The 17,390-nt window shown below is 46.1% G+C and overlaps 1 protein-coding gene across 2 annotated transcripts in view; it reads left to right on the top strand.

The window, feature by feature from the left end:
- pcsk5a (proprotein convertase subtilisin/kexin type 5a) overlaps positions 1 to 17,390 on the top strand; it is a 40,729-nt gene that overhangs the window by 2,486 nt on the left and 20,853 nt on the right. For both annotated transcript variants that reach the window (XM_035776658.2, XM_052525915.1), the window contains exons 4-21: positions 250 to 393; positions 1,642 to 1,718; positions 2,019 to 2,107; positions 2,850 to 3,022; positions 3,514 to 3,732; positions 4,101 to 4,201; positions 4,481 to 4,584; positions 4,933 to 5,050; positions 5,358 to 5,546; positions 7,220 to 7,356; positions 7,571 to 7,696; positions 7,984 to 8,086; positions 8,384 to 8,574; positions 11,498 to 11,582; positions 11,864 to 11,967; positions 13,712 to 13,853; positions 14,489 to 14,604; positions 15,964 to 16,066. In XM_035776658.2, the coding sequence (XP_035632551.2) occupies positions 250 to 393; positions 1,642 to 1,718; positions 2,019 to 2,107; positions 2,850 to 3,022; positions 3,514 to 3,732; positions 4,101 to 4,201; positions 4,481 to 4,584; positions 4,933 to 5,050; positions 5,358 to 5,546; positions 7,220 to 7,356; positions 7,571 to 7,696; positions 7,984 to 8,086; positions 8,384 to 8,574; positions 11,498 to 11,582; positions 11,864 to 11,967; positions 13,712 to 13,853; positions 14,489 to 14,604; positions 15,964 to 16,066 (2,321 nt within the window). The remainder of the gene's footprint in view (positions 1 to 249; positions 394 to 1,641; positions 1,719 to 2,018; positions 2,108 to 2,849; positions 3,023 to 3,513; positions 3,733 to 4,100; positions 4,202 to 4,480; positions 4,585 to 4,932; positions 5,051 to 5,357; positions 5,547 to 7,219; positions 7,357 to 7,570; positions 7,697 to 7,983; positions 8,087 to 8,383; positions 8,575 to 11,497; positions 11,583 to 11,863; positions 11,968 to 13,711; positions 13,854 to 14,488; positions 14,605 to 15,963; positions 16,067 to 17,390) is intronic.

Below are 17,390 nucleotides of genomic sequence, written 5' to 3'. Positions count from 1 at the left end.
GCAATGTAAGCGAAACAGGTCAGTAATTACCTCAAGGAAGGAAGGAAGGATGAGTTTAAAAGGTATATTTAAACAGGGTCAAACATACATTTACAAACATGCTACAAGTGTCTGTGCATTACCCACATTTGCGCCATTGTTTTGTATTGTGCTTTGCGAGGACACCTTGTAGTTATAACTATTATTAAAGTAACAGCTAATGATACAAGTAAACATGACATGTGCTGATCCCCCCTCCCCCATCAACAGCACTGCAGTGAGGGCTCCCAGGGCTGTCCTTCCTACATGAACATCGAGGGGGCCTGGAGGAGAGGACACACAGGGAAGGGAGTGGTGGTGTCCATCTTGGATGACGGCATCGAGAGAGAGCATCCTGATCTCAGGCCAAATTTTGTAAGTGCCTCGGGAACCGTCTCTTCTGAAGACTTCACAAGGACATTTATTAAAAGCAATTTGGCATATGTCCCGAATGTAAAAGTCCAGAGCTGAGACAATATGCAGTCAAAGCTCTTGGCCCGGAGCTTTTAAAGGTCAACGCAGAGTATTAAAATACAGGCTAAACGTCTTGTCCGCTTTAGTGTTCAGACACGCCTAGTTGATTTGTGAGTCAATAGGCTCTGACTGGTGGAGTATAGGCTAGACCAGACCAGGCTAGACCAGACCAGGCTAGACCAGACCAGGCTAGACCAGACCAGGCTAGACCAGACCAGGCTAGACCAGGCTAGACCAGACCAGACTAGACCAGACCAGGCTAGACCAGACCAGGCTAGACCAGACCAGGCTCGACCAGACCAGACTAGACCAGACCAGGCTAGACCAGACCAGGCTAGACCAGACCAGGCTCGACCAGACCAGACTAGACCAGACCAGGCTAGACCAGACCAGGCTAGACCAGACCAGGCTCGACCAGACCAGGCTAGACCAGACCAGGCTAGACCAGACCAGACCAGGCTAGACCAGACCAGGCTCGACAAGACCAGACTAGACCAGACCAGGCTAGACCAGACCAGACTAGACCAGACCAGGCTCGACCAGACCAGGCTAGACCAGACCAGGCTAGACCAGACCAGGCTAGACCAGACCAGGCTAGACCAGACCAGGCTCGACCAGACCAGACTAGACCAGACCAGGCTAGACCAGACCAGGCTAGACCAGACCAGGCTAGACCAGACCAGGCTAGACCAGACCAGGCTCGACCAGACCAGACCAGACCAGGCTAGACCAGACCAGGCTAGACCAGACCAGGCTAGACCAGACCAGGCTAGACCAGACCAGGCTCGACCAGACCAGACTAGACCAGACCAGGCTAGACCAGACCAGGCTAGACCAGACCAGGCTCGACCAGACCAGACTAGATCAGACCAGACTAGACCAGACCAGACTAGACCAGACCAGACTAGACCAGACCAGACTAGACCAGACCAGGCTAGACCAGACCAGGCTAGACCAGACCAGGCTCGACCAGACCAGACCAGACCAGGCTAGACCAGACCAGGCTCGACCAGACCAGGCTCGACCAGACCAGGCTAGACCAGACCAGACTAGACCAGACCAGACTAGACCAGACCAGACTAGACTGGAAGACACTAAAGGCCAATTAGCCACTGACTTTAGTTTTTTTTATGTGTCACTGTATCTTAGGACCCCTTTGCAAGCTATGATTTCAATGGGAATGATGATGACCCCACGCCCAGATACGACTCCAGCAATGACAACAGGTTATTCTTATTTTCAATATGCATATTGCTCATAGCTGGGGCTGTGAGTTTTTTCGTGGTAAGTTGATGTGGTCAGGAAAAACTCCAGGCCCTACTTATTGCAGCTTTCCAGAATCTTAGCCCATTTTATGAAGCAACCACAATTACACTCATATATTATGTTCATATTATATGAATATGCATATTCACTTGTTTGAATGTGTCTATTCTTTGCCAGTTTGATGTTGTACATATAGCCTGTCTCCTCATACATATGCAACTAAGCTAATGTGGTATGCATTCCCTTTTTTTCCGGGTAAGCCATGGGACAAAATGTGCTGGGATGGTTGCCGCGGCAGCAAATAACTCTCAGTGCACTGTTGGAATCTCCTTCAATGCTCGGATAGGTGGTGAGTTTTGAGTTCTTTATTAGTCACGTTTATTAAAACATGAAATGCAGGGGACTCCCGAGCAGTCTAAGGCACTGCATCGCAGTGCTAGAGGTGATACTACAGACCCAGGTTCGATCACGGGCGGTATCACAACCGGCCGTGATCGGGTGTCCCATAGGGCGGCGCACAATTGGCCCAGCGTCATCCGTGTTAGGGGGGGGTTTGGCCAGGGGGGGAGCTATACTTGGCTCATTGCACTCTAGCGACTACTTGTGGCAGGCCGGCTGCCTGCATGCTGACTTCGGTCATCAGTTGAATAGTGTTTCCTCCGACACATTGGTGCGCCTGGCTTCCAGGTTAAGCGGGCAGGTGTTAAGAAGCGTGGTTAGGCCGAGCATGTTTTGGAGGACCCATGACTCGACCTTCGCCTCCCGAGCCGGTTGGGGAGTTGTAGAGATGAGACAAGATCGAAATTGGGGAGAAAAAGGTATTTAAAAACAAAATGTATCTCCTTGGTGCCAGCACATTAAATATGGACAAATACTGTATATTCAGTCCAAGTTCAGTTTTACAAATATTAAATAGAAGGTATATTGTAAATTGAAGATGCATACATACTGTATGGTGCTGAAGGTCTCCTCAAAATCAGGCGGTCCCATAAAAATATAATCTCATTCTAGTCGGTCTATTCCTATGGGTGATCCATCCCATGTAGTGAATACTAAGGTTATGAAGGTCCATCCCACTCCTGTATCTGCAGGCATTCGTATGCTGGACGGAGATGTGACGGACATAGTAGAGGCCCAATCCCTGAGCTTCAGGCAGCAGCACATTGATATTTACTCTGCCAGCTGGGGGCCGGAGGATGATGGGAGGACTGTGGAAGGACCTGGCCCTCTGGCTCGCCTCGCATTAGACAACGGCATACGCACTGTGAGTGTGTGTGTGTGTGTGTCTGTCTAACTTCTCTGCATGTATTCTCCACTATGTGTGTGTGCATGTGCACGTGTGTATTTACTTGTTTTTCTACCTTGAAAATAGGATTTTCAATGGTCAAACAATTTTGCTCCACAAAAAGTCCTGAAATCTGTCTGTCTGTCTGTCTGTCTGTCTGTCTGTCTGTCTGTCTGTCTGTCTTTGGCCTCAGGCTGTATGTTTACTTCTAGTGCTTATCTTTATCTTCATATCAATATGTAAATAACATACAAATATGAATCATTAGTGGCTCTTCACGCTTGGCATTAATCACAGGGGAGAAGGGTGCCCTTAGATCTAGGATCAGTTTGCACCCCCCCTAATGTAAACCAACGGTGAAGGGAATACGCAAGAACAACCTTAGATCAGTGTCTAGAATCCAAATCCTATAAAACCTTGATGAAGGTCATTTGACCAAAACTACTACTCCCATGAACCCCCACTCCCAGGGAAGGAAGGGGCGTGGCTCCATCTTCGTGTGGGCGTCGGGTAACGGTGGGCGGAGCAGGGATCACTGCTCCTGTGACGGCTACACCAACAGCATCTACACCATCTCCATCAGCAGCACCACCCATAGCGGGGCCAGACCCGACTACCTGGAGCCATGCCCCTCGACACTGGCCTCCACCTACAGCTCCTTCTCCACCGACAGACAGGGAGCCAAGATGGTGAGTCAAGCTGTATATCGGCCCCAACCCGGCTATGCGTGATGAGTACATTTAGATTTGACTTCATTATTTGATTTGATACAATAGCTGCATATGACAGTGATTTAAACCCGTGTCAAAGGTGCAGCCACTTCAGCTCTTTTCAGCTGCAGCGCTTGTTTGTGAAAGGAAAGGATGGGGTGAATGTATCCATTATTTTTTAAACATTTTGCTTCTTGACAGAATGTGTTTGTCGTTGTCACAGGGGAAATTAAATGACCTGAAAGTTACAAAGTGTATCTTTAAAGCCCCGTATGATGTTTATAAGGCATAATAGCACATCTACTGTACCATTTTGTAGTCACACAACAATACTTTCTATTTGGCAGGTAACATTGGACCTGAAACAAGGCTGTAGCAAGGAGCATTCTGGGACCTCAGTCTCAGCTCCAATGGCAGCAGGGGTCATCGCACTCACCCTGGAGGCCAAGTAACCTACTTTCCTAGAGATATCATCACCGATATCTAAATCTAATGATAATATTATAGGTAACAAGGAGGTTTTCTTGACCATGTGACCTGACCAGGAACAACTCTGGGCCCTAGTTAAAGGCTAAAACTTGGACTGAAAAGTCTTCCTTGTCAGGTCACATGGTCAAGAAAAACTCATGGCCCTAGTTATAAGCTATTGATCATGTTTTTATAGTATTACTAAGATAATATACTATATACAGTGTTGTTAACTTGTGTCTGTGGGGCCCTGATCCAGCCCACTGCTGACTTGGAGGGACGTGCAGCACATTATTGTCAGAACGTCACAGGCCAGTCACCTGACCTCCCCTGACTGGCATACCAACGGGGCTGGATACCAGGGTATCTATCTGATTTGATTGAATTTGTTTCCCATATCCTGTCCACAAATGAGTTTGTGTTTCCTTAACGCTTGGCTACTGAAAACTAAAAGGGCTTTCCTTCATTTATAATCATTTCCATTGACATCCAAAACACATACAAGGGAACAATTATTTATGTACCACTACACATCAAACGACAAACAACCACATTTAAGACATTCCTATCTAGATTGACCGACTAATTGCTAGATTGACCGACTAATTGCTTCATGGATGGCTTACTTAAGTCATCGATCCATTCATTTGCTTTTTTTTGTTAGTGTATTTGTTATTCCTTCTGTCCATTCATTCAATTATTAATTGGCAGTGAGCCACCTGTACGGCTTTGGGCTGCTGGATGCAGAGAGCATGGTGAAGGAGGCTGAGCGATGGAGACTGGTCCCCTCCCAGCATGTGTGTAAGGAGGCTCCTACCCAAGAGAGCAGGTACTTGACTGACTGCTTCCCACCATGGACACAATCCTCTATTCCCTTTGAAGCATATCCATCTATCCATCTCCACAGAGAATCCATCGGCATGGGAATTCCCTCACAATCTCTCTGTGTTTCGCTCATACTTTCTCTCTCTTTCTCTGTATGTCTGTCCTTCTCTCTCACTCTCTCTCCCACATTCTCTTCCACCTCTCTTCCGCTCCCCTGTCCCCCCCCCCTCTCTCTCTCTCTCTCTCTCTCTCTCTCTCTCTCTCTCTCTCTCTCTCTCTCTCTCTCTCTCTCTCTCTCTGTCACATTACAGAACCATTCCTCCAGGCCTTGTGCTAAGGTCTGTGTATGAGTCCACCGGCTGCTCCCATCATCCCCTGCAGCACATTGTTTATCTGGAACATGTAGTCATCCATGTCACCATCACCCACAGTCACAGAGGTGACCTCTCCGTCACACTCACGTCACCCGCCGGGACCAAGTCACAGCTACTGGCAAACAGGTAAGTCCCTTTTCACACTTCTGAGCCAAGACAAGATGAACTGTATTGCGCTGGCCTGGTTACACATCCCACCATAGTTCCTGGAGCTGTGGAAAGGACAATGTGAAAAGGAACAGTACGGTTCAGGTTGACATGATAGTGTGAAAAGGGTGTTGTGCTGTAGTACTCAATACAAGTGGGATTGGTCGCTTCACCCACTCTTAACAAATTCGAAAATATTTGTTGATGATAGAAACTGGCTGACTTCACAGGTCTTTATTGTAAAGGGGTTTAAACACTGTTTCCTAATGAACCATTCATGAACATGCACCTGTGGAACGGTCGTTAAGACACTAACAGCTTACAGACGGTAGGCAATTAAGGTCGTAGTTATGAAAACTGAAGACACTAAAGAGGCCTTTCTACTGGCTCTGAAAAACACCAACAGAAAGATGCCCAGGGTCCCTGCTCATCTGCGTGAATGTGCCTTAGGCATGCTGCAAGGAGGCATGAGAACTGCAGATGTGGCCAGGGCAATAAATTGCTATGTCCGTACTGTGAGGCGCCTAAGACAGCGCTACAGGGAGACAGGACGGACAGCTCGTCCTCGCAGTGGCAGACCACGTGTAACAACACCTGCACAGGATCAGTACATCCGATCATCACACCTGTGGGACAGGTACAGGATGACAACAACAACTGCCCGAGTTACACCAAGAACACACAATCCCTCCATCAGTGCTCAGACTGTCCGCAATAGGCTGAGAGATGCTAGACTGAGGGCTTGTAGGCCTGTTGTAAGGCATGTCCTCACCAGACATCACTGGCAACAATGTCGCCTATGGGCCCAAACCCACTGTCGCTGGACCAGACAGGACTGGCAAAAAGTGCTCTTCTCTGATGAGTCGCGGTTTTGTCTCACCAGGAGTGATGGTCGGATTCACGTTTATCGTCGAAGGAATGAGCGTTTTACCGAGGCCTGTACTCTGGGGCGGGATCGATTTGGAGGTGGAGGGTCCGTCATGGTCTGGGGCGGTGTATCACAGCCTCATTGGACTGAGCTTGTTGTCATTGCAGGCAATCTCAACGCTGTGCGTTACAGGGAAGACATCCTCCTCCCTCATTTGGTACCTTCCCTGCAGGCTCATCCTGACATGACCCTCCAGCATGACAATGCCACCAGCCATATTGCTCGTTCTGTGCGTGATTTCCTGCAAGACAGGAATGTCAGTGTTCTGCCATGGCAAGCAAAGAGCCCGGATCTCAATCCCATTGAGCACGTCTGGGACCTTTTGGATCGGAGGGTGAGGGCTAGGGCCATTCCCTCCAGAAATGTCCAGGAACTTGCAGGTGCCTTGGTGGAAGAGTGGGGTAACTCTCACAGCAAGAACTGGCACGTCTGGTGCAGTCCATGAGGAAGAGATGCACTGCAGTACTTAAAGCAGCCTGTGGCCACACCAGATACCGACTGTTATTTTGATTTTGACAACCCACCCCTTTGTTCAGGGACACATTATTCCATTTCTGTTAGTCACATGTCTGTGGATCTTGGTTCAGTTTACGTCTCAGTTGTTGAATCTTGTTATGTACACACAAATATTTACACATGTTTGCTGAAAATAAACGCAGTTGACAGTGAGAGGACGTTTCTTTTTTTGCTGAGTTTATTATACCGTGGTTGTATTTTGGTCCAGGCCTCTTGACCACTCCATTGAGGGCTTCCAGAGCTGGGAGTTCATGACCACTCACTGCTGGGGGGAGAAGGCATCAGGAGAGTGGAGTCTGGAGGTCCTGGATACTCCATCTCAACAAAGGGACAACAGTGAAACAGGTTTGCCATGCTATACTTTTACCATCATTCAATACCACAAGAATTACACCAGATATCAAATACTGTTACACATGAGTCGAGTCCTGATTTTTTTATTTTCCTGATCACGTGACCTGACCAGGAAAGACTTGGGGACCTAGTTGATTTTGGTCAAGTCATGTAGTTAGTAAAAACCTGATAACAGGTCGTTTTTTTTCTTTTTCTTGATTTACAGGGGAATTGAGAGAGTGGTCTCTAGTGCTTTATGGCACCTCAGAGCAACCATACTCCATGCGGCGTGAGCAAGCCCGCTCGGCAGAGCTGCCAACTGACGGCGATGACCTCACTGAGGAATACAACGGTGAGTCACTTTACCCGTTGTCACAGAGCAGCTTTGGAACGAGACGACACAAAATTATCACCCCCTTTTATAACTTAGACACCGGAATCGAACTACTAATTGTGGCCTGTATCGAGCTCCATTTGTTTAACTAGTAGCCTACGCCAAAGCTAATAAGTCTCCAGGCTTCACCAAGTCTAAAGAGTTCCAACACCTTTTGTGTTTGTAAGAGATGCTTTGTCAAATGAATTATTCCAGGCTATGAAAATGCATGATGAGAAATGTAAGTTTTGTTTTGTTCCTTCCAGGCCGATGTGACCCCGAGTGCAGTGAGGATGGCTGTGAGGGACCAGGCCCCCAGCAGTGTGTCACATGTCTACACCTCTTCCTCAAGTTCAAGAACAACAGCAGGTCAAGACTATTCACTCTAAATGTATAGGTTGGAGTCAGTGACGTTGTACTAGGTCTTCCACTCGTGCTTTAAATCATGGGCTGCCGCAATAGTCCGGCGGCCCATTATTACATATTTACGAACCTCACTTAATCGGCTGTTATCGAGTCACAGATGTTTCTCACAGTAGCCCTCCGGCTTTCCAGCTTTGAACTCTGTAGGACACACAGTTAACACATGCATTTAGTATGTGTCCCATGTGGAGACAATCCTGGTGTTGCACTAAACAACCAAGGCATGTGCTTTCTCTCTTACAGGACGTGTGTGTCTGTGTGCCCAGTGGGATTCTGGGGCAACCGGCGTCGCTGTAAGAAGTGTTTCTCCTCCTGTGAAATCTGCACGGGCAGCCGCAGTGACCAGTGTACTACATGTCGCGCTGGACACTACCTGACCGAGGGAACCAATAGTTGCACAGCAAGTTGTGGTGACAATTATTACTTGGACCATGGTATGTCCCTGTGTGTGTTCCAAATGACACCCGAATGCCCAAGTAGTGCGCTACTTATGGCTAGACTCTCATAGAATATTGGTCCAAAGTAGTGCACTGTCTAGGGAATAGGATGCGATTCAGGATTTGCCACCTACGTTGTGAGGCATTCATCATCATTCTACGACAAACGTACATCGATCTATATCGAATTAAATTTTAAAAACTAGAACACAATTTGAAGATGCGAAACAAAACTACTTTGTGTTCATCACAGAGGGACACACTTTATTGTAGATGTAAGGTGATATCGTGACGAATCGTTAGACTTGCTAGCCAACTCTGCGGTATGTTCACAGGGGGAAGGAGAAAACAATGAATTAGAGCAGTGCACCGGGAAATGTGTCTTATTTTCCCTGACCACTACTTCTAAAAACAATAATTACAGTAATAAGGCAGCTGAAATCATACTGCATGTCAATTGTAAAATTGATGGTTAGTATATGTGACCAACCAGCTCGATTCGGTCTTATGTAGACAACATTTGAAATTGTGTTTTTTACATTGGATAAAGGTATAGACTCGGAGCTAGAAAATTGTATATTATACACTACAGTTATGGAACAATGGGAAAGTAATTCTGCTTTGAAAGTTGATTCACTTGTAACCCCACTTTTGAAAAAATGGCCTTTGAATGTTTTTGGTACCTACTGGAGAGCTCTTGTTTGTCTACACCCATTCAGCATTGTTCACGCCTTAGCCCCACCCATCCCTTTAACGATTCACATGTGAGGCCATGTGCTAAACAAAGTGAGTATGGTAGTGTACTAAACAACCAAAGATTTCAAGACTAAAGGCTGGTCTATACCTAATCTATCGACAGGTCTGTAGACATATGTCGCAGTGATATAAAATTTGCATAAACACAATAACGTGGTCCAAAATAACATAGCTGGTGTATTTTAACACCAATAAACCCATCCGTTTAAAAATGTATTTGGTATATGTCAATCTTGCAAACTAGGCAACTAAAAGCAACTTTCTAACAATGTTTTGGTTTGTTTCTAGCTTATTAGCTAGCTAACATTAAGTTAGCTGGCTAGCCAGTTAAAATAATGACCATATCATATAGTTGACAACGTCTTAACTTTATCTAATTTATATTTATTATTACAGGAAAATAACTCACAAGTTAATGATGAGCTAATTACAGACAATGGCTTACGGTTGTGAGTGTGACGAAATAAAAGCAGGGCATTCTAACTGAGAATTTTTGAACTTGGAAACTGTCTCTTTGCCTAAACTTATATCCAAATTTGACTTTAGTGCAGTTCATGTTGTTCTTCACATTACCATCTCTGGTAAACACACACTATATCAAATCAAATCTAAGTTTATTTGGGACATGCCCAGGATACAGAAGGTGTAAACGGTACAGTGAAATGGTTACTTGCATTGTGGAGTATTTTGTTTCGTGAAATCTACATTGTACTATTTCTAATACTATTTACTATAGCATTGCATACTGGTTCAAAAAGTGCATGTAAAACATATATATATTTTGTTATTTACTATTTATCTATCTGAGCTTTATAACTCATGAGGAAATGTTTAACATGGCCATCCACTTAACATTAACATTCAACAGGGTAGCCCTCGTTCCCGCATACGCATAGCTGCAGTAAGCAAGGGTGCTGAGGGTGCTGCAGAATCCTCTGATATATCAAAATCAAATATAAAAAAAAAAATGTAAATGTTAAAAATCCATAAAATGTGTGAACTAGGCCTTTATTACTACACCCAACTCGCATGACAAGAAGCTGCCCCCATCCCTCCCGCTGTTTGGGCAAAGCGTTTGCAAATGTTTTGTTGTTTGAGTGAGGGAAATTCTGTACATTTTAAGAGGACTTTATGTATTTTTGAAGATGAGACGTTGAGGATTATAATAAATACTGCTTTGATGTCATAGAAGCAAGCTAAACACCCATGAATCAAAATGTGCACTTCACATTTCCATATCATATCGTTGTTATACCCTGGGTTGTTCTGAACCGAATGAGACTATTTTTGTCTGTTGCTATGAAAATTTGCTGCGTCACGCAACTGAATGCACTCCTTTCTATGCACACCAAAATGATGCATCTGTTTCCCTGAATTGCATTTTGAAAGCCTCACACTGTAACATCGTACTCTCTAACTCAGCTAGTCATGTTGGCAATTAGAACAAGCCTTCAAATGATGCCCACCTGAGCCAGATTGGGATTTATAATGGACCAATATTTGGATTGTGTGATGGCTGTGATGGAGGATTGTGCTCCAACCAAATCGACTACAAGTGTGCTTGCTCTAGTTCCTCAACGGCACAGCTCCAAAAACACCTTGTAGTTGAAGACTCTTCTTTGTGCACACTTTGGAGATGTGTGTGTGGCCACCTGGAGACAACCAGTTTGACCTCTCACTTTAAACCCTTGTCAGTTCTTTGTTTTATGTTGCAATTCCCCACATTGTCCCAGTAATATTCTTATCGTGTTACTGAAGGTATGCAGAATATTTTCAGATTTCATCAACAAATGCGGCAAAGTACCGTCAATGTAAACTAGAAATAAAATCAACAGTATTTCAGACTTGTCAGGTGAACTGCTGTGTCCTCACCTTTTGGTCTAATAATGTTCCCATCATCTCCAAACGGTTCCCTTTTCAATTGCCAAGATTGTTATGCACATGCTTTTCATATTTCTTACGTAAGAAACATTTCAATTTAGCCCCATCCATATAGGCCAATTCCCCCAAGTGTAAAGGGTTTTAAGGATATTATGCTGTATTGTTGTAAAAACCAAGCCGATGTCTCTACTGAATATGTGCTTAATGAACAATGCTTTTCCTTCAACTGGAGTGGAATTATATTTGGCAGGTATGAATGCTTGCATTGTTGTTTTCCCCACAGGTGCAAATATGTGCAGGAAGTGCAGTGAAAACTGCTTGAGATGCACCTCGGCGAACATCTGCACAGAATGCAAATCAGGCACAAGGTGAACCAATCCCTCTGATGACGCCCGAATTACCAACTCATGCATTTCTTCTCTGTACACAGTGATTCTCCATCTCCGCCACAGAGAATACTAATTTGCACACGCACACACATTCTAAATCTATTGCAACAAAGCAAACTCCTATTATAATATTTTTTTTGTATTTTGCAGTGTTGAGAGCTATCAGATGAAACTTCTCAATGAGTGTGTGCGCTCTGGGTCGGAACACAGAGCCCAGATAATGATGAATATCTCACTATCGATCTATTCCCCCCCTCCAGTCTGTTGGGGAACCGCTGCCAGAGGAGCTGTGAACCAGGAAGTTACCACAACGAACAGGAGAGCACCTGCGAGCCCTGCCACGAGGCCTGTGCCACCTGTGCAGGTGAATTGGATCAAAAAGCCATATATACACTGCTCAAAAAAATAAAGGGAACACTTAAACAACACAATGTAACTCCAAGTCAATCACACTTCTGTGAAATCAAACTGTCCACTTAGGAAGCAACACTGATTGACAATAAATTTCACATGCTGTTGTGCAAATGGAATAGACAACAGGTGGAAATTATAGGCAATTAGCAAGACACCCCCAATAAAGGAGTGGTTCTGCAGGTGGTGACTACAGACCACTTCTCAGTTCCTATGCGTCCTGGCTGATGTTTTGGTCACTTTTGAATGCTGGTGCTTTCACTCTAGTGGCTTTCACTCTAGTGGTAGCATGAGACGGAGTCTACAACCCACACAAGTGGCTCAGGTAGTGCAGCTCATCCAGGATGGCACATCAATGCGAGCTGTGGCAAGAAGGTTTGCTGTGTCTGTCAGCGTAGTGTCCAGAGCATGGAGGCGCTACCAGACAGGCCAGTACATCAGGAGACGTGGAGGAGGCCGTAGGAGGGCAACAACCCAGCAGCAGGACCGCTACCTCCGCCTTTGTGCAAGGAGGAGCAGGGGGAAAAAAAATGACCTCCAGCAGGCCACAAATGTGCATGTGTCTGCTCAAACGGTCAGAAACAGACTCCATGAGGGTGGTATGAGGGCCCGACGTCCACAGGTGGGGGTTGTGCTCACAGCCCAACACCGTGCAGGACGTTTGGCATTTGCCAGAGAACACCAAGATTGGCAAATTCGCCACTGGCGCCCTGTGCTCTTCACAGATGAAAGCAGGTTCACACTGAGCACATGTGATAAACGTGACAGTCTGGAGACGCCGTGGAGAACGTTCTGCTGCCTGCAACATCCTCCAGCATGACCGGTTTGGCGGTGGGTCAGTCATGGTGTAGGGTGGCATTTCTTTGGGGAACCGCACAGCCCTCCATGTGCTCGCCAGAGGTAGCCTGACTGCCAATAGGTACCGAGTTGAGATCCTCAGACCCCTTGTGAGACCATATGCTGGTGTGCTTGGCCTTGGGCTCCTCCTAATGCAAGACAATGCTAGACCTCAGCAGTTCCTGCAAGAGGAAGGTATTGATGCTATGGACTGACTCGCCCGTTCCTCAGACCTGAATCCAATTGAGCACATCTGGGACATCATGTCTCGCTCCATCCACCAACAGACTGTCCAGGAGTTGGCAGATGCTTTAGTCCAGGTCTGGGAGGAGATCCCTCAGGAGACCATCCGTCACCTCATCAGGAGCATGCCCAGGCGTTGTAGGGAGGTCATACAGGCACGTGGAGGCCACACACACTACTGAGCCTCATTTTGACTTGTTTTAAGGACATTACATCAAAGTTGGATCAGCCTGTAGTGTGGTTTTCCACTTTAATTTTGAGTGTGACTCCAAATCCAGACCTCCATGGGTTGATACATTTGATTTCCATTGATAATTTTTGTGTGATTTTGTTGTCAGCACATTCAACTACAACATTCAGATCTAGGATGTGTTATTTTAGTGTTCCCTTTATTTTTTTGAGCAGTGTATATGTGCAAATTTATACCCCCCCCCCCCAAAAAAAGTAAAACAAATACAGTACTAATCATTTAGCTAGTCATCAGCGTCACCGTCTGAAGCGATAATGTGTCATGAGAGGGACAATTTATGTGTTTAGAGTGCAGATGTTGTCTCCGGGTGCTTAGATGGGTTACAGTGTGCGTGCGTTTGTATGGGTGCACATGCGTGTTATCACAGGTGCGGGCATTGAGGCGTGTAACCAGTGTGCTGATGGGTACCTGATGGAGGAGTGGAGGTGTGTTTCCTCCTGTAGTGTTGGTTTCTATGCCACGGACAGCAGCCCACAGAAAACTAGTGATGGACCCAGGATATGCAGGAGGTGAGTGAGCTCTGTGTCTTGGTGTAGGTGGATTGTTCATTATTATTACGGCTGGCCTCATTCCAACATGTGTATGATAATCATTTGCTGGGTTGCTTATTTGTCCTATTTTACACATGCGTGTGTTAATATATAATAATAATATATTAATACACACGTGTGAATTGTCAGTGCGTTGTTTTTGTTGCATATTCCAACTCCCCCCTGAGAGTGGGGTCACAGCCAGGGTCTGCCATTTACCAAGGTGACCCCAGAGCAATTTAAGGTTGTGCCTTCCTCATGTGCACATTGACCGATTTTTCACCTTGGCGATTCGAACTAGTGACCTTTCTCTCTCTCCCTGTGTGTGTGTGTGTGTGTGTGTGTGTGTGTGTGTGTGTGTGTGTGTGTGTGTGTGTGTGTGTGTGTGTGTGTGCGTGCGTGCGTGCGTGCGTGCGTGCGTGCGTGCGTGCGTGCGTGCGTGCGTGCGTGCGTGCGTGCGTGCGTGCGTGCGTGCGTGCGCGTGCGTGCGTGCGTGCGTGCGTGCGTGCGTGCGTGCGTGCGTGCGTGCGTGCGTGCGTGCGTGCGTGCGTGCCTATTTCTGTGCACATGTGTCTGTTTATGTAATCTCAGCCAGTCTGCTGGTACCTCCTCAGGTGTGATTCCAGCTGTCTCACCTGTGTGGGAGCGGGGAAGGGGAACTGCAGCAGCTGTGCTGGTGGATACAGTCTTATGGACAAAGTGTGTATGGTCAGCACTGTCTGTGGTGATGGTCAGTCAATCAATCAATCCCTCTCCTTAAACTCACTCGTACAACCCTGTGTCTATTCCAGGGGTGAAAGTAAGGCGGCACGGCATCCTAGCAAAATAAATAGTGGGGGTACACCATACCTTAAAACGTGAGCCTATCACAATTATTAAAACAACATTTTAAAGTAAACTGTAGGCTATTACACCACATCTTATCATTACTGCATGTCAGAGGCAGGAATAATGAGCGAATGGACATGAAAACGTGTTGTGTAGCCTATGCTCCAAAATGCCATGTGGCTCCACGAGAACACAGACATTTTGCCAAGGCAGAGATGAGTGGCCCACACCGAGACGCGCACGGACAGCAGTGGATGCATAAATTCTGGCCTAATGACATTCGCCAAATGTCATTACACTTTGTGGCGTTTTGTGTAGCAGATGTCTCTTTCCATTCACCACTGTTTGGAGGCTGGAAATACACTACATGACCAAAAGTATGTGGACACGTGCTCGACGAACATCTCATTCCAAAATCATGGGCATTAATATGGAGTTGGTCCCCACTTTGCTGTTATACAGTAACAGCATCCACTCTTCTGGGAAGGCTTTCAACTAGATGTTGGAACATTGCTGAGGGGACTTGCTTCCATTCAGCCACAAGAGCATTAGGGAGGTCGGCGCTGATGTTGGGCGATTAGGCCTGACTCTCAGTCAGGCGTTCCAATTCATCACCAAAGGGGTTCGATGGGGTTGAAGTCAGGGCTCTGTGTAAGCCAGTCAAGTTCACAGAATCATCTAGAATGTCATTGTATGCTATAGCGTTAAGATTTCCTTCCACTGGAACTAAGTGGCCTAGCGTTCTCCTGGCGTCCGCCAAACCCTGATTCGGGCGTTGGACTGCCAGATGGTGAAGCGTGATTCATCACTCCACAGAATGTATTCACTGCTCCAGAGTCCCATGGTGACGAGCTTTACCCCACTCCAGCCGACACTTGGCATTGCGCATGGTGATCTTAGGCTTGTGTGCAGCTGCACAGCCATGGAAACCCATTTCATGAAGCTCCCGGCGAACGGTTCTTGTGCTGATGTTGCTTCCAGAGGCAGTTCGAAACTTGGTAGTGAGCGTTGCAACCGTATAGCTACTGTGTTAGTGTAGGTCACACGTTATATTATTATTACAAAGTAACTATACATAGAAGTAATTAAACGTAATCTGATCAGTTTCCTTTCATTACAAATCAAATATAGTTGTATATGCCTCATCTGCAGTTGCTAGGTACAGCTGAATACTTACGTTCTGTATTAAAATATTACAGGGTATTTACATTGAATTAGTGCAACGTAAATGTAAAATGTTGTCTTTGTGTTTTGCATGCAGGAGAGTACCAGGATAGCCATGGGAAGTGCCATGCATGTGACGCCACGTGTCTGAAGTGTACAGGCCCAAAGTCTGAGGAATGTATCAGCTGTGGCCCCTCTAGGTAAGTCTATGGTGAGGACTGTATCAACTATGGCCCCTCTAGGTAAGTCTATGGGGAGGACTATATCAGCTGTGAGCCTTCTAGGTAAGTCTATGGTGTCTATGTAAGGCCATGGCGAGGACCGGATCAACTATGGCCCCTCTAGGTAAGTCTATGGGGAGGACTGTATCAACTATGGCCCCTCTAGGTAAGTCTATGGGGAGGACTATATCAGCTGTGAGCCTTCTAGGTAAGTCTATGGTGTCTATGTAAGGCCATGGCGAGGACCGGATCAACTATGGCCCCTCTAGGTAAGTCTATGGGGAGGACTGTATCAACTATGGCCCCTCTAGGTGAGTCTGGTGAGGACTATAACAGCTGTGACCCCTCTAGGTAAAGAGATTTCCATACAAGAAGAGATGGGGCGGAGCAGATTTCCCAAAAATGGAGCAGATTCTTATTTTCTCCGTCTTGGCTGAGTGGCTTTCACATGCATGAGCACCGTCGATCGCTCCGCCTGGATAGAAGTCCGCCCCCGTCTAGCTGCATTGAAAATGAATGGCATCTCCTCTACCGCTTCATGTCTTTAGAGGGAAACTTTGGGATTTTGGCAATGACTCCCTCTATATACATCCACAGAGTTACAGTAGAGTAACTCGTGGATGCCATTTTTATGTCACTGTGTCCAGTATGAAGGAAGTTGCTAGCAGATACCCATAGACTTCCAGTCATTGCCATTGCGCTAACGCTAGTTAGCAATGGCTCACAAAACTACCTCTTGACTTCCTTCATGCTGGACACAGACATAAAAATGGTATCGACTCACCTAGAGGGGCAATAGTTGAGACAGTCCTCACCATAGTCTTACCTAGAGGCCTATAGTTGATACAGTCCTGACATTAGACTTACCTACAAGGTTCACAGCTTATAGTCTTCACCATAGAATAACCAAGAGGGGCCATAGTTGATAAAGGGCTTCGTTGCCAAATCCCAAAGTATCCTTTTAATCTATGGTTAGGATTGTATCATCAGTGGTATCATCTGTGGCCCCTCTAGATGTGTCTATAGTCTGAGAAATATATAGATATACTGGAGCAGATGTCATAACAAAGAGGTTGATTCAGGTGACATACTGTACAGTTCAGCCTTGGATATAAAATGCTCTCTTCCTGTGTCATCCTGTCTGAGACACTTCTTTTTTTACATATAAAAGGTGCATTCTGGTAACTGTACATTCCCTTTCGGTAACACAAGGCAATTCAAAAACAGAATTAGCCTAGAGGCAACAAAAAAAAGAGCCAGCACTTTTTACAGGCAATGAAAGTTCCAGATTGCACCTTTTTTT

Source organism: Oncorhynchus keta, chromosome 9, assembly GCF_023373465.1.
Source record: "Oncorhynchus keta strain PuntledgeMale-10-30-2019 chromosome 9, Oket_V2, whole genome shotgun sequence".
NCBI lineage: Eukaryota > Metazoa > Chordata > Actinopteri > Salmoniformes > Salmonidae > Oncorhynchus > Oncorhynchus keta.
Note: the sequence above shows the minus strand (reverse complement) of the source record. Positions and strands in the feature narration are given on the sequence as shown.